At 42.4% G+C, this 21,390-nt stretch overlaps 1 protein-coding gene across 1 annotated transcript in view; it reads left to right on the plus strand.

The window, feature by feature from the left end:
- The window catches only part of ADAMTS9 (ADAM metallopeptidase with thrombospondin type 1 motif 9), a 166,837-nt gene extending 149,261 nt beyond the window's left edge, over positions 1–17,576 (plus strand). The window contains 2 exon segments of the mRNA XM_047747329.1: positions 14,052–14,146; positions 16,057–17,576. Of these exon segments, the coding sequence (XP_047603285.1) occupies positions 14,052–14,141 (90 nt within the window). The 3' untranslated portion in view covers positions 14,142–14,146; positions 16,057–17,576.
- Positions 17,577–21,390: the final 3,814 nt, after the last annotated feature.

Genomic DNA, 21,390 nt, shown 5'->3' on the forward strand with positions numbered 1-21,390 from the left:
ACTCTCACCTCACTGAGGCCTTGGTCTTCTGTGGCTCTGAGACCCTAGCCAGTCCTCTCCTATCCAAACGGCCCTGCTCTGATTCGGCCTCAAATCATCACTCCTTACTTTTTTTTCCCCTTTTCTACTGGAAGCTACAGGGAAAAGGGCATAGTGAAAATCTCAATTCTCCAAACCTGGTTGGCAATAAGATGTTTTCCCCAAGCAGAACTATGGGGAAACTCTAGTCACAACCAGGAGAAAATTGAATTGCCAGAACCACTATCTCTCATCAGGAGGAAGAACCAGTAAAATTAAGTCTCATTGTCACGTTCACTGGGGGGCTCCCCAGGTGTCCTGGAAAGATACTTCTCCTATATTTAACTAATATGAATGAATACTTTTATGATTGAAATATCAACATTTACTGGGCAAATAGCATGCATTAAACCCCATTTTCCCCAGCTTTCTCATCCTATCTGGAAAGGGAGTTTGAGAAGGTGGGTGAGGGTAAGCCCATCACGTCGCTTTGGCCCAGGGATCCCAGGCCCGAGTGCCAGCAGGCAGCCCCTGGTGCTTAAATGAGAGCTCCCAGTGGCTGCAGAGAACAGAGGTTCAGCTCGCAGACCCCCCAAGTAGGGTTGCCTGTTCCCTCACTTACTAGCTCTTGAGCAAGGTGTGTAACTTCTTGGTGGGTGGGGTGGGGTGTGGTTTCATCATCTGTAAAATGAGGATCATCGTTGGGTTCTTCTAAGGCCTACAGGAAGTAGGGTCCAAAAGTTGTCCGGATGTCCCGGGGCAAACAGCATGCCCACAATAGTTGTTAGCTCTCAGTGTTATCCCGCTTCCCTGCCCTGAGGCTTGCAGTCAGGTTTTAGAAGCTGGCCAAGGTGACAGAGGAAATAGGCTTGCTTGAGATGGAAAAGTGGAAGGACAGGGAACAGTGGCCTGAGTGGGGGCTGAGTCTGGACCTGGCTGGCACCCAGAGCACCATGGACTTTCTGTCCCTGTGGCCCCCCACCCCAGCTGAGAATGAGGCTGGTGGGACACCCCCTTGGCCCAGGGGTGCTTTACCTTCCCCTGCTGTGCTCAGGAACTAGTGAGTTTCTACTCTGCTTGTGGGTGAGGGACAGACAGACAGAAAGGGGAGCATGGCCTGGATGTGAGACGGGAGAGACCATGCTCAAATGCCGAGCAAGCTCTTCTGCCAGTAACATTCCATGCACCCTCAACTCAAGAACGCGCCCAGGATATGAAAGGGCCCTTGGCCCCATCCACAGGTCCTGTGCAGCTACATGACCCATTTTCCGAGCTGTTCTCCGACCCTCTGTCTGGGAGGAGGTTCTGGAACAGTCTTGAGAGCCGAGGGAGTAAGGGGGAGGTTCACTTCAAGCCACATGGAAGAGGTACCCCCCGAGTCTCTGTGCTACTTTGCATGGCTGGGGAAGTTGTGGGGTCCGCAAGGAGCTAGGGGCCCATGTTTCTGAGGCCTGGCTGCCTGGTCCGAGGTCCTAACCACATTCCTTGTTCTGGGAGAAGTGTTGAAGATTGAGGAATTGCTTTGAAATTAAAAAAGAACTCTGTATTGTCATAGAGGAGATGGACTCAATTTGTATCTTTTAGCTCATTCACACCCAGTGGAGTTAAGGTAACATGAGATAAAGGTGGGGTGGGGGGCGGGGTGCATGTATATACATGGGACGGAATCGGTTCTCATTCAGCTACCGTGGGCTGCCTCCTAACCCACAACTCGCTTATGAAAATCGAGCTATCCACAAGTATAAAAATCATACTATAGACCAGTAGAGGAAAACTACATTTTACAGATGTGTGTTTTTTCTTCCCATAGAAGTTCGATGTTTAAATATATTCTTTTTTTTTTTTAAGACTTTATTTATTTGAGAGGGAGAGAGTGAGAGAGAGAGCACAAGAGTGGGGTGAGGGCAGAGGGAGAAGCAGGCCTGAGCAGGGAGCCCAGTGTCAGACTCCATCCCGGGACTCCAGGATCATGATATGAGCCGAAGGCAGATGCTTAACCAACTGAGCCATCCAGGCACCCAATGTTTAAATATTCTAAATGTTAGGCAGTAGGGGCATCTGGGTGGCTCAGTCATTTGTTGTCTGCCTTCAGCTCAGGTCATGATCCCAGGGTCCTGGGATGGAGCCCCGCATCGGGCTCCCTGCTCAGCCGGAAGCTGGCTTCTCCTCCCTCTCCGACTCCCCCTGCTTGTGTTCCCTCTCTCGCTGTGTCTCTGTCAAATAAATAAATGAAATCTTTAAAAAATAATAACAATAAAAATAAAATAAATGTTAGGCAATGTATATATTCACATCTATGTGACACTATGTATATATATGTGTATATATCGATCAATCAATCGATAATCTCCTGTGTTTTATGGGCAGCTCACCACCAGCACACTCCAAAGAAATATACATAAACACACCTCAAACAAAGATGTGCTGACTTTTCTAAATCACATGAGCCTACTTCCCCTGTTCATATTGACTGAGAAAACCAGAAAATACAGTGAAAAGTATGAAATATAAACTATTCATAATGGAACAGATAGTTACTCATTTTAATTATACGTAATAGCTCAAACCAAGCTAGGAAAATATTCATTTGAAAGAGCTTTTTAGAGGGCTTGCTCTAATGAAGAAATAAAAATGATTTATAATTAGTGTTTCATTGTGTGTGAGTGGGTACTACTAAGATGCTGGGAAAAATACCTTTTTCTCTAAAATAGGCACTGTTTCCATGACAATCGTGTTTATGCTAATCATTTTCTTAGTGGTTTTTTTTTCTTTGTACTCTGTAGTAAAAATGATGAGTTTTCGCTCAGACTTTATCTAAATCACATTAACAGAGTCCCAATTAGTGAAATAGCAGAAACGTTGCAAAGCCATTATCAGCAACTTTATACTTACCCAGACTTTTCCTCATCTCCATGAGAGCAGACAATGATGGAGATTCACACCTAAAAACTACTTTTATGATAATAATAGCTAATATTTTTTGAGCATGTACATTTGGCCAAGTAGTCTGCTAAGTACTTTATGTACATTCTTGCATTTACATCAAACCTTTGAAGGGAGACAAATATTATCCCCATTTTACAGATGCGCAAGGAAACCAAGGCGTAGAGAGTTTGTTTTAAAATGCAGTTCTGGTTCTGTGCACTGCTGGGGCAGGAGAGAGTGTGGATAAAGCATGAGCTTGGATGAGACAGAAGACATTCCAGCACATCAGGATTCTCCAGGCCTGCAGACCAGGGCTTCAGCCTGTGGAGAAGGTTCCTAGCTAGAACCTTCTAGAAGATAGAAGGTTGGAGCTAGCTAGAAGGATGATCTAGCATCAGATCCGGTTGGTGGTGTCAGACCAGCTCCAGAACTGATATGAACCCCTAAACACAGGGCCAGTTAGGGTCTTAGAAATCAGTCTTCCATCTCAATAACACTCATAATCAAGGGGAAATGAATTTTTCAAAGAGAAACTATTTTGTTCTCTTTATTTGTTAAATTGGCAAAGCTTTTTTCCTTTCTTTCTTTCTTTTTAAATGAGATGATCCATTATTTGCAAGAGACTTTCAGAGCTTGGCCATAGGAAGCAAATCTTCACAACCTTGACCCAGTTCTGGGAATGTAGCCCAAAGATATCCTGGAATGCAGGCACAAATAGGGTTCATCACAATGTTGCTCCCAACAGTGGAAAATGTGAAACATCTAAGATGCCAAACATTGTGCAAGAATGGAGGGGTGGAGGGTGGCTAATATGACATGGTAAATTTACACAGTGAGTGACACTGTTACAATTAAGGAGTTCTCTGAGGCATGGTCAAGTGTTAGGGAATGAATTAGCCAAGCAGTCTGAATTGCAGGTCAAAACAAAGTGTGTACATCAGCTTCAGCCTCCCATTCACTCATTTATTTATTCATTTAACAAATGTGTATTTAGTATCACTCTGAGCCATACTCTGTTGGGTTCTGGAGACCTTGGAATTGAAAAAGACATTGGCCTTACCTTCACAGGGCTTACACTATAGCAGGAAGACAGATGTAAAGAATGAATTACCCAGTTTTGCCCAATGCTGTGTGGCAGGAAACTGGGAAGGAAGGTGTCTGAGAGGGAGTGGTCCTTGGGCTGGGTTCTGAAAAATTTAACAGTCAAAAGGTGGGGTGACCCAGTGTACACCAAGGGGAGAGGGACACAGAAGAGGGTTCCAATTACAGGGAATGGCATCGTATGTGCAATAAAAGGCATGTCAGATGAGCAGCCCAGAGAAATGCAGAAGTCTGGGGTGGGGTAGAGGGAAAGGATGGTATCTGGAGAGTCACAAGATGAATCTGGAGAGGCAGGAAGGAGTAGACTGGAGGGCCAGCAAACTTTGTCTGTGAAAAACCACATAGTTTATGCTTATTTATAAACATTTTAGACTTTGCCAGTCAGGAGGCAAAATCAATAATATTATGTATTTATATGACAAGAGTGGAAAGAAATTTGTATAAAATTTTTATTGATTGAGTTTTAAAAATAATAATTGAGTTCAATTTTTTTGCCATACATTTTTACCAATGAGAAGAATGGAATATTTGGAGTGGATAATACTTTGTTTAATTAGCTGAATATTTTGCCTACTTCTCTATTATCAAAATTGGTTCTAAGTGTTTCTTTTTTTTTTTTAACTTATTTATTTAACAGAGAGAGAGATTACAAGTAGACAAAGAGGCAGGCAGAGAGAAGGGAGAAGCAGGCCCCCCGCCAAGCAGAGAGCCCGATGTGGGGCTCGATCCCAGGACCCTGAGATCATGACCTGAGCTAAAGGCAGAGGCTTAACCCACTGAGCCACCCAGGCGCCCCCGGTTCTAAGTGTTTCTTAATGCTAGTCAGAGATGGGATTTTCTGTATTTCATCTTTATAAATGTTTTTTAAATGATACAAAAAATATATCCACAACTGATATAGTCCACAACCATATAATTTTCATGGAGCATAGTTATGGCTTGGGAAGCATTTCTAGAATTATGTTAGATTTTTCTCTTGATATTTGCCCTTCAGCATGTCATTACATCGCAGATTAGGTACTTGCTATGAAGGTAAGATGGAAGCTTTGTTACATGGATTTTGAAGTATGATATTTTATTTGCACTTACATCAAAGTCCAAAAGATGCTTCTGAAATGGCAACTCAGGCTCAGAAAATATAACCACAAAAATTTATGTGACATGACATGTAGCTTCTTGTTTTAACTTTCAGTAGAATGGAAAGTACAGAAAGCAGCCTAACATTACTTCTGATTGGAACAATGTTAATTGCCATTCCAATGACTTTACCACGGTATAAGTTGGGCCTATAAGTAGAAGTCTTGCCTTGAAATTTAAGTTCAATTCAATAGGAAATATTGTCAAGTCGATAGCAAAAGCTAGTGTCCAAAGCCAGTGAGTGTCCAAGGTCAGTGATGGAGAGCAGTTCTCATTCAGAAACTTTTAAATCCCAGCCCTGTGAGCTCAAACATTCACAGTAAAACTTTATCATTACTCAGTTATCAAACTGCTGGATGGTGGCAGGAGTCAGGGTGTTCAACTTCTAGTTCTGACCAAAAGTTTATAAAACTAATGATGGATAAGTTCCCAAGAGCAAAAGATGTTCATCCTTGATACTGCCGGTTCCATGACACCTGATAGATTCTTAAATTTTCCATAGAGTGCCTACTGAGAGTTAATACAATGAGTAATTACAGACTTCAAACATCTTACATTTTTTTGAAGATTTTATTAATTAATTAATTTATTTATTTGAGAGAGAGAGAGAGCGCGCGCATAGAGGTAGGGGGAGAGGGAGAAGCAGACTCCCCGCTGAGCAGGGAGCCTGATGTGGGGCTCCATCCCAGGACCCTGAGATCATGGCCTGAGCTAAAGGCGGACACTTAGCTGACTGAGCCACCCAGCCACCCCAGCATCTTATATTTTTATGAGCTTTGTAAATTTGGCCAACTAACTCTTTCTCTGCTTCTACATATTTTTTTAAAATTATGTTAGTTCCCATACAGTACATCATTCTTTTTTTTTCAAAGGTTTTATTTATTTATTTATTTGACAGACACAGCGAGAGAGGGAACACAAGCAGGGGAACTGGGAGAGGGAGAAGCAGGCTTCCCGCTGAGCAGGGAGCCTGATGCGGGGCTTGATCCCAGGACCCCGGGATCATGACCCGAGCCGAAGGCAGACGCCTAATGACTGAGCCACCCAGGTGCCCCAACGTAATTTGTTTTTGATGTAGTGTTCCATGATTCGTTGTTTGCATATAACACCCAGTGCTCCATGCAATACATGCCCTCCTTAATACCCCCCACCAGGTCACCCACCCTCCATGGTCCTCCCCTCTAAAACTCTCAGTGTTTCTTGAGGCCTGTAGTCTCTCATGGTTTTTCTCCCCCTCCAGTTTCACTCCCTTCATTTCCCCCTTCCTTCTCCTAGTGTCCTCCATGCTATTCCTTATGCTCCACAAGTAAATGAAACCATATGATAATTGACTTTCTCTGCTTGACTTATTTCACTTGGCATAATCTCCTCCAGTCCTGTCTAAGTTGATACAAAAGTTGGGTATTCATCTTTCTGATGGAGGCATAATACTCCATTGTATATATGGACCATGTCTTCTTTATCCATTCATCCGTTGAAGGGCATCTTGGTTCTTTCCACAGTTTGGTGACTGTGGCCATAGCTGTTATGAACATTGGGGTACAGGTGGTCCTTCTTTTCACTACATCTGTTTCTTTGGGGTAAATACCCAGTAGTGCAATTGCAGGGTCATAGGGTAGCTCTATTTTTAATTTCTTCAGGAATCTCCACACTGGGGTCACCTGGGTGGCTCAGTGGGTTAAAGCCTCTGCCTTCAGCTCACGTCATGATCCCAGGGTCCTGGGATCAAGCCCCGCGTAAGGCTCTCTGCTCAGCAGGGAGCCTGCTTCCTCCTCTCTGTCTGCCTGCCTCTCTGCCTACTTGTGATCTATGTCTGCCAAATAAATAAAAATAAAATCTTTAAAAAAAGAAAAAAAAGGAATCTCCACACTGTTTTCCAAAGTGGCTGCACCAACTTGCATTCCCACCAACAGTGTAAGCGGGTTCCCCTTTCTCCACATCCTCTCCAATACTTGTTGTTTACTGTCTTGTTGATTTTGGCCATTCTAACTGGTATAAGGTGGTATCTCAATGTGGTTTTGATTTGAATTTCCCTGATGACTAATGATGATGGAACATTTTTTCATGTGTCTGTTAGCCATTTGTATCTTCTTTGGAGAAGTGTCTGTTCATGTCTTCTGCCCATTTTTTGAGTTGATTATTTGTTTTTTGGGTGTTGAGTTTGAGGAGTTCTTTATGGATCTTGGATATCAGCCCTTTGTCTGTAGTGTCATTGCAAATATCTTCTCCCATTCTGTGGGTTGCCTCTTTGTTTTATTGACTGTTTCCTTTGCCGTGCAGAAGCTTTTTATTTTGGTGAAGTCCCAAGAGTTCATTTTTACTTTTGTTTCCCTTGCCTTTGGAGACGTCTCGAAAGAAGTTGCTATGGCTGATATCAAAGAGTTTACTGCCTATATTCTCCTCTAGGATTTTGATGGATTCCTGCCTCACGTTGAGGTCTTTCATCCATTTAAAGATTTTTTTTTTTATTTGACAGATTACAAGTAGGCAGAGAGGCAGGCAGAGAGAGACAGGAGGAGGAGGCAGACTCCCTGCTGAGCAGAGAGCCCCGATGCGGGACTCGATCCCAGGACCCCGAGATCATGACCCGAGCGGAAGGCAGAGGCCTTAACCACTGAGCCACCCAGGCGCCCTCTTTCATCCATTTAGAGTTTATCTTTGTGTATGGTGTAAGAGAATGGTCAAGTTTCATTTTTCTGCATATGGCTGTCCAATTTTCCCAGCACCATTTATTGCAGAGACTGTCCTTTTTCTATTGGATATTTTTTCCTGCTTTGTCGAAGATTATTTGACCATAGAGTTGAGGGTCCATATTGGGCTCTCCATTCTCCAATCTCTGTTCCATTGATTTATGTGTCTGTTTTTGTGCCAGCACCATACTGTCTTGGTGATCACAGCTTTGTAATATAGCTTGAAATCAGGCAACGTGATGCCCCCAGCTTTGTTTTTCTTTTTCAACATTTCCTTGTCGATTTGGGGTCTTTTCTGGTTCCACACAAATTTGAGGATTGTTTGTTCCAACGTTTTGAAAAATGCCTTTGGTATTTTGATCAGGTGACATTGGAAGTATAGATTGTTCTGGGCAGCACAGACATTTTAAAAAATATATTATTTATTCTTTTGACAGAGAGAGAGAGAGATCACAAGTAGGCAGAGCAGCAGGCAGAGAGAGGAGGAAGCAGGCTCCCCGCTGAGCAGAGAGCCCAATGCAGGGCTTGATCCCAGGACCCCAAGACATGACCTGAGCTGAAGGCAAAGGCTTAACCCACTGAGCCACCCAGGCACCCCCCAGCATAAACATTTTAACAATGTTTATTCTTCTGATCCATGAGCATGGAATGATTTTCCATTTTTTGTTTCTTCTTCGATTACTTTCATGAGTGTTCTATAGTTCCTAGAGTATAGATCCTTTACCTTTTTGGTTAGGTTTATTCTTATGGTTTTTGGTGCTATTGTAAATGTAATCAATTCTCTAATTTCTCTTTCTACAGGTACATTGTCAGTGTATAAGAAAGCAACGGATTTCTGTGCATTGATTTTGTATCCTGCCACATTACTAAATTGCTCTATGAGTTCTAGTAATTTGGGAGTAGAGTCTTTTGGGTTTTCTGCATAAAATATGTCATCTATGAAGAGAAAGTTTGACTTCTTCTTTGCCAATTTGAATACCTTTTATATCTTTTTGTTGTCTGATTGCTGTTGCTAGGACTTCTAGTTCTATGTTAAGCAATAGTGGTGAGAGTGAGCATCCTTATCATGTTCCTAATCTTAAGGAAAAGACTCTCAGCTTTTCTCCATTGAAAATGATATTTGCTGTAGATTTTTCATAGATGGATTTTAGGAAATTGAGGAATGTTCCCTCCTTCCCAATACCCTGAAGAGTTTTAATCAGGAAAGGATGCTGTATTTTGTCAAATGCTTTTTCTGCATCAATTGAGAAGAACATGTAGTTCTCTCTCCTCTTATTAATGTGTTCTGTCATATTAATTGATTTTTGAATGTGGAACCACCCTTGCCTCCCAAGGGATAAATCCCACCTGGTTGTGGAGGATAATCCTTTTAATGAACTGTTGGATCCTATTAACTAGGATCTGAGAATTTTGACATCCATAGTCATCAGGGATATTGGTCTGAAATTCTCCTTTTTGATGGGGGGGTCTTTGCCTGGTTTGGGGATCAAGGTAATGCCAGCCTCATAGAGAGAGTCTGAATGTTTTCCTTCTGTTTCTATTTTTTGAAGCAGCTTAAGGAGAATAGGTATTAATTTGTCTTTGAATGTGTGGTAGAATTCCCCAGGGAATCCATCAGGTACTGGACTCTTGTTTTTTGGGAGGTTTTTGATCACTGCTTCAATATCCTTACAGGTTATTGGCCTATTCAGGTTGTCAACTTCTTCCTGTTTCAGCCTTGGTAGTTTATAGGTTTCTAGAAATGTATCCATTTCTTCCAGGTTGCTTAACTTATTGGCCTATAGCTATGGATAATAATATCTTTTAATTGTTTCTATATCCTTGGTGTTAGTCATGATCTTTCCCCTTTCATTCATAATTTTATTAATTTGGGTCCTTTCTCTTTTTTTTTGAATAAGTCTGCCCAGTAGTTTATCAATCTTATTAATTCTTTCAAAGAACCAGCTTCTAGTTTTGTTGATGTGTTCTACTGTGTCTCTGGTTTATAATTCATTGATCTCTGCTCTAATCTTAATTATTTTCCTTCTCATGCATGGATTAGGCTTAATCTGTTGTTGATTCTCCAGTTCGTAAAGTGTAAAGATAGTTTGTGTATTGGGGATTTTTCTGTTTTTTGGAGTGAGGCCTGGATGGCTATGTATTTCCTGCTTAGGACCACCGTTGCTGTATCCCATTGGTTTTGGACTGATGTGTTTTCGTTCTCATTGGTTTCCATGAATTGTTTAAATTCTTCTTTGATTTTCTGGTTGACCCAAACATTCTTGAGCAGGAGGGTCTTTAGCTTCCAACTGTTTGAATTTCTTTCAGACTTTTCCTTGTGATTGAGCTCCAGTTTCAAAGCACTGTGGTCTGAGAATATGCAGGGAATAATCTCAGTCTTTTGGTATCAGTTGAGACCTGATTTGTGACCCAGTATGTGGTCTGTTCTGGAGAAAGTTCCATGTGTGCTCAAGAAAGAATGAGTATTTTATTGTTTTAGGGTGGAATGTTCTGTATATATCTATGAGATCCATCTGGTCCAGTGTGTCATTCAAAGCTCTTGTTTCTTTGTTGATTTCCTGCTCAGATGATCTGTCTATTGCTGAGAGTGGAGTGTTGAGGTCTCCTACCATTAACATATTATTATCAATATGTTTCTTTATTTTCATTAACGGTTTTGCTTATGTAGTTAGCTGCTTCCATGTTGGGGGCAGAGATATTTACAATTGTTAGATCTTCTTGTTGGATAGCCCCTTTAAGAATGATATAGAGTCCTTCTGTATCTCTAACTACAGTCTTTAGCTTAAAATCTAATTTGTCTGATATGAGAATTGCTACCCCAGCTTTCTTTTGAGGTCTGTTGGCATTAAAGATGGTTCTCTATCCTTTCGCTTTCAGGCTGCTGTATCTTTAGATTCAAAATGAGTCTCTTGTAGACAAAACATATGCGTGGGTCCTGTCTCTTTATCCAATCTGCAACCCTGTGCCATTTTATGGAAGCATTTAGACCATTCACATTGAGAATGTTGATTGAAAGATACAATTTTATTGTCATCATGTTGCCTGTGAAGTCCTTGTTTCTATAGATTGTCTCTGTAATTTTCTGTTCTATGTCACTCCTGGGGTCTTTCTCCTTTTATAGACACCCTCCCCTTAATATTTCTTGCAGAGCCAGCTTAGTGGTCACATATTCTTTCAGTTTTTGCTGGTCTTGGAAGCTCTTTATCTCTCCATCCATTCTAAATGACAGCCTTGCTGGATAAAGAATTCTTGGCTGCATGTTCTTCTCATTTAGTACCCTGAATATGTCTTGCCAGCTCTTTCTGGCCTGTCAGGTCTCTGTGGCCAGGTCTGACATTATTCTGATGTTTCTCTCTCTGTATGTAAGGAATCTCTTCCCCCACACTGCCCCTAAGATGGTTTCCTTGGTTCTAAGATTTGTGAGTTTTACTGTTACATGCCGGGGCATTGGTTTGTTCTCCTTGATCTTGGGAGGGGTCCTCTCTGCCTCTAGGACACAAATGATTGTTTCGTTCTGCAGATTAGGGAAGTTCTCAGCTATGATTTGCTCAAATATATCTTCTGGTCCTATCTCTCTCTCCACCCTCTTAGGGATCCCAATACTTCTGACATGGAACTGTTTCATGGTGTCATTTATTTCTCTAATTCTGTATTCATGGTTTTTAAGCTGTTTGTTCCAGGCTGCTTTCTGTTCCTTCTTTTCTATCAGTTTGTCTTCTAGATCACTAATTCATTCTTCTGCCTTGTATTTACCCTAGCTGTCAGAGTATCTAGATTAGATTGGAGCTCATTAATAGTATTTTTAAGATCTGCCAGATCCGCTCTCATTTCTGCCCTTAGAGAATCTATGTTAGCATTAATAGTTTTAGCCATCCTAGTTATTATCTACATAACTCTTACCTTGAAGTCTATTTCCAACATCTTGCTTATATCCATATCCATTAGTTCCGTGGCAGAGGTCACAGTCTCTGAATTTTTCCTGTGTTGGGGGTTCCTCCTCTTAGCCATTCTGTTGAGGGGTGGTTGAAGGAATGTACAGAGTGCAGATTATTCACTGCAACCCAGGCAAGATGCACCTGTTTTATAGGGACCTTAGGGTTGTTGGCCTCTTGTTCTTCCAGACTGTCTTCTGAGGGAGGGGCCTGACACACTGTTACTCAGGCAACCCTGTTTGGACAGAGTTGCCCTGCCTCCTGTGTGGGGGATGGGCTCAGTAAAAACCGGTTTTGGGGGCTTTTGTTCTCTGGTGGCTTTCTCTGGTGGCTTCCCCTGGCAGCTTTCTGCATCTCTTCCAAGAGTCAGAGGAGAAGTCACCATATCAAACTTCTGTCTCAGAGCAGAGAGATAGTAGTCTGTTCTCCAGTGAGCTCTCCAAGCCATACTGTCTCCTTTTTTGTCTGTGCTGCTAAAAACCGCAGTGTCCTGGGTTTTGTACCCCACAGCAGTGCTCTCAGCCCTTGCTTCCAGGTCCAGGTATGTCTCTGCTCTTTGTCCTTCTAAAACCACCAGCTGCCCCCAGTTCACACGTGTGCCCCCCACAGCTCCAGATTTCAGTCTGGGGGCCTGCCCTAAAGTCCTTTCCCTGCTGGTACCGGTCTTCAAGTCTGTGCCCGATCCCAGCACAGGAGGCTTTGGTGCTTTGGCGGCACAGGATCCAGGAGTCTTCCTCCACTTTCTGTTTATCTTCTAATATCTGCCTGCAGAATCACAGGCAAATCACGCTCCCCACTTCACACCTTGAAACCAACCACCAGAGATATTCTGTTTCTAGAGATCCAGAGATATCTTCTTACATATCAGGCTGATTTCATGAGTGTTCAGATACATATTCAGCTCAATTCAGGGGACCAGTTGAAATAAGGTCCCCTACTCCTCCGCCATCTTTGCCTCTATGCCATCTACATATTTTTTACTACTGTCAGTTGCCAACATGTCTTGATAGATTCCACTTCAGTTATTTGACACTAGTGTTTCCTCAGTGTCTTTGAAGCTTTCTTGCCTGAACTCATTCCACACAGACTCTTCACAGAAGCTAATTCTTGAGTCACTTCAGACTCGGCATCACCTCCTCAAACGACAGAATGATATAGATACTATCCACCCATCAACTCGTCAAGTGTCAAAAAATACCACCCAAAATTATGTGCCTTGCATTTTAATTGATTATTGATGTTGCTTTCAGTGTCATTAACTTCTCAAGCAACTGTTCCTATGGAAAGGATAATAGTCTTAAACAATGTGTTTTCTCTGGACACATTTGTTCAGCTGTTCAATGAAACAAAATGTCCTTAACTCACCTGGGGGTATATACACTGTTTTCCCTGCTTGGCTAACACATCAGCCCCTTGGAAATGTAGTCAGTTTCATTGTTTATTTTTACTCGGTTTCACTTTTTATTGTGAGGAAGAGATTACACTGAAGAGATCGTCAGTTGTAAATTTTCTAAATGTATGACTGTTGCTTTCCTACTGAGTTGGGAATGTGTGATGAGGCTGAGGTTGGTAGCATTGGTGTATTCCGTATTTTTCTCGCATGGCTGTGGTGTCATTGCATGAGAAACATTTCATTTGAAAAGAGAATAAGTTCCTATGCCAAGGTGCCTTAAAAGAGCAACATTCAAAGTCACTTTGTATTCGGGTTCTGACGTAATGGTATATGCTGGTAATAAAATAAAACAAAATGTTTCGATACGGCAATACGCACAGCATCCACAACACTGCCAAGTTACAAGGGTGTCTCCATGATTTGCAGTGTGCTGAGTAGCAGTGTAAAGCAATGAGAACTATCGCCACTACTCACCCTGCTGTGGGAGCCTGAGCACAGGCACAGACGTTAAATGAATGAATGAGTGGGGCTGTGTTCCAATAAAACTTTATTACGGATACTGAAATTTGAATTTCCCATCATTTTCACAGTCAGGAAATATTATTCTTGGTTTGCTCCCTCCCAACCATTTAAAAATGTAAACACTGCTCCTGATTTATGGGCCATACAGAAACAGGTGGCAGGCTGCACGGGCCCACAAACCCTCGTTTGTCAGCCCCTGTTGTAGATCACGTGAGGATGTTAGGCTCTGCTTCTAGTACCTCCTGTGCATGCACGAGAGATTTCCCCAAAGCCAGTGGCAGCCCTGGGAACACTAGCCCAGCAGGTAGTCTGAGCACATGCATTTTCTTGCAGGATGGAACCCGAGTCATAGGAAAATGTGGTGGTTACTGTGGGAAATGTACCCCGTCCTCTGGCACCGGCCTGGAGGTCCAAATATTATAGTTAAGGTAAGTAAGTCCCATGTTTCCCTCTCTTTCTCTCTCTCTCCTGTTCTTTCTGTAAACTAATGACTAGCAAATGGGGGCTGGTCAGTTGCCCCCCCAGACAGGTCCTAACCTGTCCTTGAAGGACCTCGAAAGTGACTCGGTACTGTTCTACCTTTTTCTCTCCCGCTCACCTGCCCTCATGTGATTGAGGTCGTCTCTGCTGCACCCTTGGAGGTGAGGTCCTTGGGCTTTTTACATCAGATCCCTCTGCAGTATTTACCCAAGGTGTTTACTGGACTCCATCTCTAGAAGTCCTTTGGTCTCTGGCGCATCTAACAATCTGTATTTTGAATACAGGGAGTTCTGATTCAGGTGACCTATGAATTCATGTTTGAGATGCTGGCCGAGAGTATTTCAAGAGTGATATTAATGGCATTCAGTGAGCCCTGACTATGTGTCAGGCACCGAGCCAAGCACCCTGCAGGCATTAGTTCACTGAACCCTCACAATAAAGCCACAAGATGGGGCTTTATCCTCATTTTACAGATAGAGGCTGAGGCCCACAGAGGCAAGTCCTTGCCTAGTCGATTCCTTTGGCAGAACCCATTTGGGGTAGTGCTCTACCCCAAAGCCAGGGCTCTTGCTTAATGTGCTGTTCACACACGTGACTCACAGTGTCATCCGAGGACTAGCGTGATCAGCATCACCTGGGAGCTTTTTGGAATGCAAACTCTCATTCCTTACCCTAGACCTGCGAAATCAGAATCTGTATTTTAACAAATGCACAGGAGAGTCATGCATGATAAAGTCTGACAGTGCCTGGTCTAACCTCTGTATGCTGGCACGTGCTCCCTCTGCTAGGCAGAGGACTGGATTGGTCCCTCATTGTCTCATCTCTGTGACTTCAGCTACAGTGGATGAGTTCAGTCAATCCCAGGACCCTTCTGCAATTTATTTCAAGCTTTCGGCAGCCCATTGTCCCGTAGGACTCTTTAAGATCCTGACGTAGGAGTACCTACTTGACATTTATGTATCAGTATTTCACTGTTTCATTAAACATTCATATTCAAAATGATGATCTTCCATTAGGATTGTTTCTATTGCAAGAGGCAACAGGAAAAAAAAAAGTAAATGTACTGCCTTAAATAACTGAGAAATCCAAGCAGTGGGCTAGCTTCAGGCATAGCTGGATCCAGAGGCTCAAACAGGATCATCAAGACCCTTTCATTCTCCCATCAGTCAGCAAGGCTTGTTTCGTTCTCAGACAGAACATCTCCCCCACTCCCTGGTCTCTGGCAGCTCTAGGCTTACATCATCTTTGCCGTTCATGGCCCCAGATAAATGCTCACCTCCAGCGTCCATTCTACACAAGAACTCAGGCTCTCCTAGGTTTCATGGGCACTTCTGAACCAATTACAAGGTCCAGGAGACTGAGATCATGTACCCAGCTGGATTTGGGTGATCTACAGCTTCATTTAGAAGAGGAAGAAGAGGGAATTTGTTATCAGAAAAGAGGAGATGGGATGGAGGCAGGCAAAGTCAGCAGGAATCCACTAGAGATCCTCATTTTATATGTATTTTACATATTTTATATCTAGTAAAATAGTTTTGTATGTGTTTATAAGCAGTAAAATTTGAGTGAATTATATATACATGATATGTACATGTGTGTCTAGAAAAAAACTGGAAGGAAAGGACCAATATTTGAAGAGCGGTATCTCACGTGAGAGATTTCGGGCTAGTAGTTTATTATTTTATTCGTTTTATGCTCCCCAGAAATGTTCATGTTTCTTATAGCAAACATACGTCACTTTTAAATCTAGACAAAGTAGCGTCGTTTTTAAGATCCTGTATGTAAAAAGTGATCTTGCCTGCTGTATGACATTTGAGACAGATGGTTTACATTTCTTGTGTGACTTGTTCATTTTCAGGTGCTCTGAAGAGGAAGTCATTATGGGATGGATGAAGGATAGTAATGCAATACCTCCACCTGAAATTTGTGTGCGTGCGTGTGTGTGAGGACTTGTATGAGTGGGTGTGTGTGTACATATGCACATATATACATAGACACACACACACATATACACGTATATGTGTGTGTGTGTCTATGTGGAATATCCTAATGATGTAAAGTTTAATATTTATGTTTGAAATTATTTATTGTGATGTAATATTTTTGTACGTAAATGATTCTATTACGACTGCCTTTTGCATAATTGTCCCTTGCAGTCAGATCACTGCATTTTACGTACTCTACATTATGTAGTACTATGACAGAAGTGATCCTTCATTATCACGGTACATTATTGTTTACTTTCTATCTGTAAATATTCTGCTGTTACTTTTAAAAACTGTACTTCATTTTTGTTTTTTAAAACAACCTAGCTGCCATCAAGGTGCTACAAGGGTCCTGTAAGTGTATTTTGGCATTCCTAGGAAAGTATCCGTCAATTAGTAACGTAGTAACGTCACAGATCATTGCAGCTATTAGTGATGTTAACTGTCTATTCAGTTTCATGTGATCTCTGGGAAAAAAAAAAGATTGCTGCCTTGGTGCTATATATTGTATATACTTAAGTGATATCAGACTCAGAAATGTAAACATTTTTAATAAAAGGGAGGAATGGAAGGACAGTTTGCAATGGACAGAATCACTTGGAAAAGTAAGACCAGCTTGTTTATCCTTATTTTTGGACATGCCTGTTTTGGAAGAGAGGTGGACTCTGTTCTTTATTTTGTTATCGTTATTAATACTTTGCTTCAGTTCTTGGTGCCTTGATCTCTCCGAAGTTAAATGGAGGCTACTCCAAAGCAGCTTCATTATAGAGTGATACTAAGAAAGTGGGACTCTCTCGATATATTGCCAAGATGTTCTAAAGTGATGTCCGTGTTTACTGGTTGCAAGACAGAGGGTGCTCAGGATGGGATGACCTTCAGGACCCCCAGCACACCTGGAGAAGTTCAGAACCAGTTTTTAGTCATCACAATTGTCTTGCCACCAGCATGTCACAGCATAAACACATTGGCTGGTGACATGACTTCTCTTCAGATCGTGAGCCTAAGACCCCGCCAGTGTCCATGACTGCTACCGCAATCAGCATTTGTGAGAAGACATAAACTGTGGAGTACAAGACACCTGAATCTTTCTGATTGTCCATTAACCAACTGTTTGTAACTTATTTCCAAAATGGAAGTTGAAGTCATCTTTCTGACCTTCTGACCTGATTGAAGGGAAGTCATTGCCAGTGGCCCATGCCAGGTGCTCGGTTTGAGAAATCCAGCCCACCTCCACAACCCAAAGAGATTGGAAAAAACCTGGCAGTAACCTCCAACCCCAAACAAACTCCAGAGTGCTCCAGAAGAGGTTATACTCGGTGTATGAATGTGTTATTCTCGTTTATTAATACATTGTGAAAATATACTATGAATAAATACCATGAGCACATCCAAACATTTGTGTTTTACATGGTTTCTGGACTCCTGATTCAAGTTGGAATGAAATATGTCCAACTTTTTGAGATTGTTGGGTTGAGAAGCAAGACATATTTCTGTAATCCTATCAATTACAGTTGCCACTCCAGAGATATATAAGGGACGGGGACTGTCCCCAAGGTCTGCTTCTTCACCATTCAAATCAGTTGAAGTGGTTCTGAGAGAGATATTACTCTCTTTACTGCGTGATGGGGAACAAATGAACAAATAAAACAGGAGATTTAAGTGGGCTTGGGGGCTTCATTGTTAATTTTATATGGCAGGAGTTTCTACTCTGTGGACTTAATGGTATCCAGGGAAATAAGAGCTTTCCAAAGATGTCAGATAAACAGCAAATAGTAAGTGGGCATCCACCATATGCCAGCCCCTCCTCTAAATTTTTAGCTCTTCCTCATAACCACCAAGCAGAAGTTCATGTACAGTGAGTAAGTGGCAGTCCCCAAACACCCATGTTTGGCTCTGATTGGGTTACGGGTCCACCTCTGGGCCAGTCATGTTGTTGAGGGGTCCGATGTCATGTACCATCTAGAGTCAGGTGATTGACAGCTTCGGCTGGAGGGAAGTTCCCAGAGGAAGGGGTTTTGTTATCAGAGAAGGATAGATAGTATAAAGACAGACAAAAGCAGAGTGTATCTACTCTAGATTCCAACTGTGCGCGTGTTTGTGTGTGTGTGTGTGTGTGTGTTTGCATGTGTGGGCAAACTCAAATCCTATAGCTAACACCACGATCCCACCCCTTATCGACCTTCAGCATTGTCTGAGACCTGGGTTCTAGTCTTTCTTCTGACATCTACTAACTGTCTGATTCTAAGCTTTAGTTTCTTTACTTCATAAGATGAGGCTATCGATAGTCCTCCTACTTACTTTGTGAGATTGTTTTCTGAAGACCTTTTCAGCCCTGCATCCTGCATCAATGGTATTAAAATAACTGCCTTCAAACTGTGCATCAGCGAATTTAAACTGATGGCCAATAGTGAAGACATGAACTGTTTCAGTTAGGAATTAACATTCAACTGCTAATTTCGGAGACCTGACTGCAATGTCTTATACATTAAAAAGTGTGTTCACTTTTCAACACAACAGTGTTTTACTATTATGTAAAATAACCCTGGAGATAGGCAATCCCGGACTGGTATGGCAGCTCCACAGAATCCTCAGGTGCAGTTTCTTTCTCTATCTTGTCTCCTCAATCCTCTGTAGTTCAATACGGCTGCTAAGGCTCCAGCAATCACTCCCAAATTCCAGACAGGAAGAAAGGAGTGGAGGAAAAGTGGCCTGGCCCCAGCTGTCTTGCTTTTAAAAAGGTTTCCCAGAAGCCTCGTTTAACAAATTCCACTTACAGCTTCTAGCTGGCAGGAGCAGTAGAGAAACCAGGTTGTTTCACAGAGTACATTGCCAATCTGAATAAAACGAGGGATCTGTTCCTATGAAAGAAGGCAAAATGAGTTTAAGAGAGACAACTAGAAGTCTCTGTGACAGGTTCAAGTACAGAGAGGAGAGGGAGTGGTTTGGAAGCAATTAGCACAAAGTAAGTAAGAGATAATAGGATCTGGGCAAGGGTTGTGACTATTATCATGGTGGAAAATTATAGAGTGACGGAGGTGGGAAAATGAACAGATGCTGACAATGGGTAGATTGAGGGTGGATTGCAGGAAGGAAGGTCATTTGCCTACAAATACAGCCAGGGTGATACAAAGATGAATGCGTAGGTGGCAGAATGGACAGATACTGTCCTTTAGAGTCTGTGGATTTTTAACATTTTTATAGCACTGTACAGATTAAATACTGTCTTTCTATTCTTTTCATTCATTCATTTACCCAAATAATACTTATCGAGCATCTACTTATTTCCAGGCTTAAGCTAGGCACCAGGAGTGCAGCAGTGTATTCGTTAAGGGTACAGGCTAGGGGCTGTATTAGTCCACTAGGGCTCCCATAGCAAAATACACAGAGCGGGTGGCTTACAATGGGAATCTATTCTCACAATTCTGGAGGCTGGAAGTCCGAGATCAAGGTGCCACCTGGGTGGGTTTGTAATGAGGGTCCCTTCCTGGTTCCTAAACATGCCTAGACGTGCCTCTTCTCACTGAACCCTCACAGGGCCTAACCTCAGTGTGAGCACGGAGAGAGAAAGAGATCTTTGGTGTCTCTGTTTCTCCTTATGAGGACATCAGTCCTGTTGGATAGGGCCCCATTCTTATGACTTCATTTAATTTTGATTACACCCCATATCTCCAAACGTGGCCACATTAGGGGTTAAGGCTTTAACATAGGACTTTTGGGGAGGCACAATTCAGTTCCTAACAGAGGCTTTATAAGGAAGAAATCCCAAAATAACATGGATATTTATTTCTCTCTCCTCACCATGCACAGGTCCTATCTGATTGGTGGCTTGATTCTGTATGTCATCAGAGAACTTGGGCTCCTTCAGTTTTGTGGCTTAGCCATTCTCAAAGGTGTTGTCCTTACATGGCTCATCCCCATCATATTTGTGTTTAGCCTGCAGGAAGGGAGCAATCATCTTAAGGTCATCAGGCAAGATCTGGAAGTTAAAGAATGACTTTTATTCCCCACTTATTGGCATTTGCTTCGATGCATGTCCTCATCGAGTGGCAAGAGAAGCTGGGAAATGCTCCCCAGCAAGCCACCATGTACCAGCAAAGGCTACGGGCAGGCGAGGTGTCTATTACAATAGGATGAAGGGAAGGATGGCTGATGGGAAAATTAGCAGCTTCTGCCAGCAGCAGTGCACAAAACCTATAAAAATCTGTGCCCTTTGGAGCTTACACTGTAGTGATAACAGATGGACAAGAAGAAAAGACCCAACAAACCACTCCACAATGGTTTCCCAATAGTAAATCCGACTCCGTTGGCCACCATGGCCCCCAGGTATGACCGTGGCCCAACGTGTCATTCCATCAGCATCAAGAGCTCTCATAGCCAAAGCTTTCACACATGCTGTTGTTCCCTTTGCCTTCCTGGTTCTACTTTTCTTTCTCTTCTGATATGGTAGTAACAAATAGCAAACAAAACCCAGTGTGGAATAGGGAGAAGTACTGAAGGAAGAAATAAAGGGAGAAGAGGAACAGAGCGAGCCCTGTATCCCGGGTAAGTGTGTTGCTGTTTTAAATAAAATGGTCAGAAATTCTTTATGCAGCTACAAACAAACCTGCAAGGGTCCCCATAAAAAGCCTGCCACCAACCACCCTGGGTGCGGGGAAATTTCACCTGTCACCAGCAGGTGGCAGGAGCGGTCCTGTGCTGGCTTTTGGTCTCCAATCCAGGTCGTTTCACTGTTAGTGCGTGTGCAATGTTTTTGGCTTATTTTAGAGGTGATTCTGCAAGATGGACCTAAGACCTTCAGAGCCCCTAAGCCCTGCAAAGATTTAACTACTCTCCTCAAATATGTACCTCAAAATTAAAAATAACCCAGATCATAAATTTAGGTTTTTCCATGGAGACTACCTTTTAAAAATAGCAAACGTTGATGTTTTTTTCCTAAGAAATTTGAAGAACTTTTTGCTATAGCCTTAAGCACATGTTTTGTGTTCAGAAGATGACGCAGCTCAATTTACAACGTCATTAGTCACAATGATATTCTATCAAGACAAAGGAGCAAATATTCAAAGTACGTAGAAGTGGGGCATCTGGTTATAACGGAGAAGAGGATAAAATGTAACTTTGCGTGGAAATTGTACCAGTTACTGGGTGACTGGTATTGTGACACTTACGACTTAGGATCCAGTGCCTTACAGGCTGTTGTTATGAGTGTC

Source organism: Lutra lutra, chromosome 1 (genome assembly GCF_902655055.1).
Source record: "Lutra lutra chromosome 1, mLutLut1.2, whole genome shotgun sequence".
NCBI lineage: Eukaryota > Metazoa > Chordata > Mammalia > Carnivora > Mustelidae > Lutra > Lutra lutra.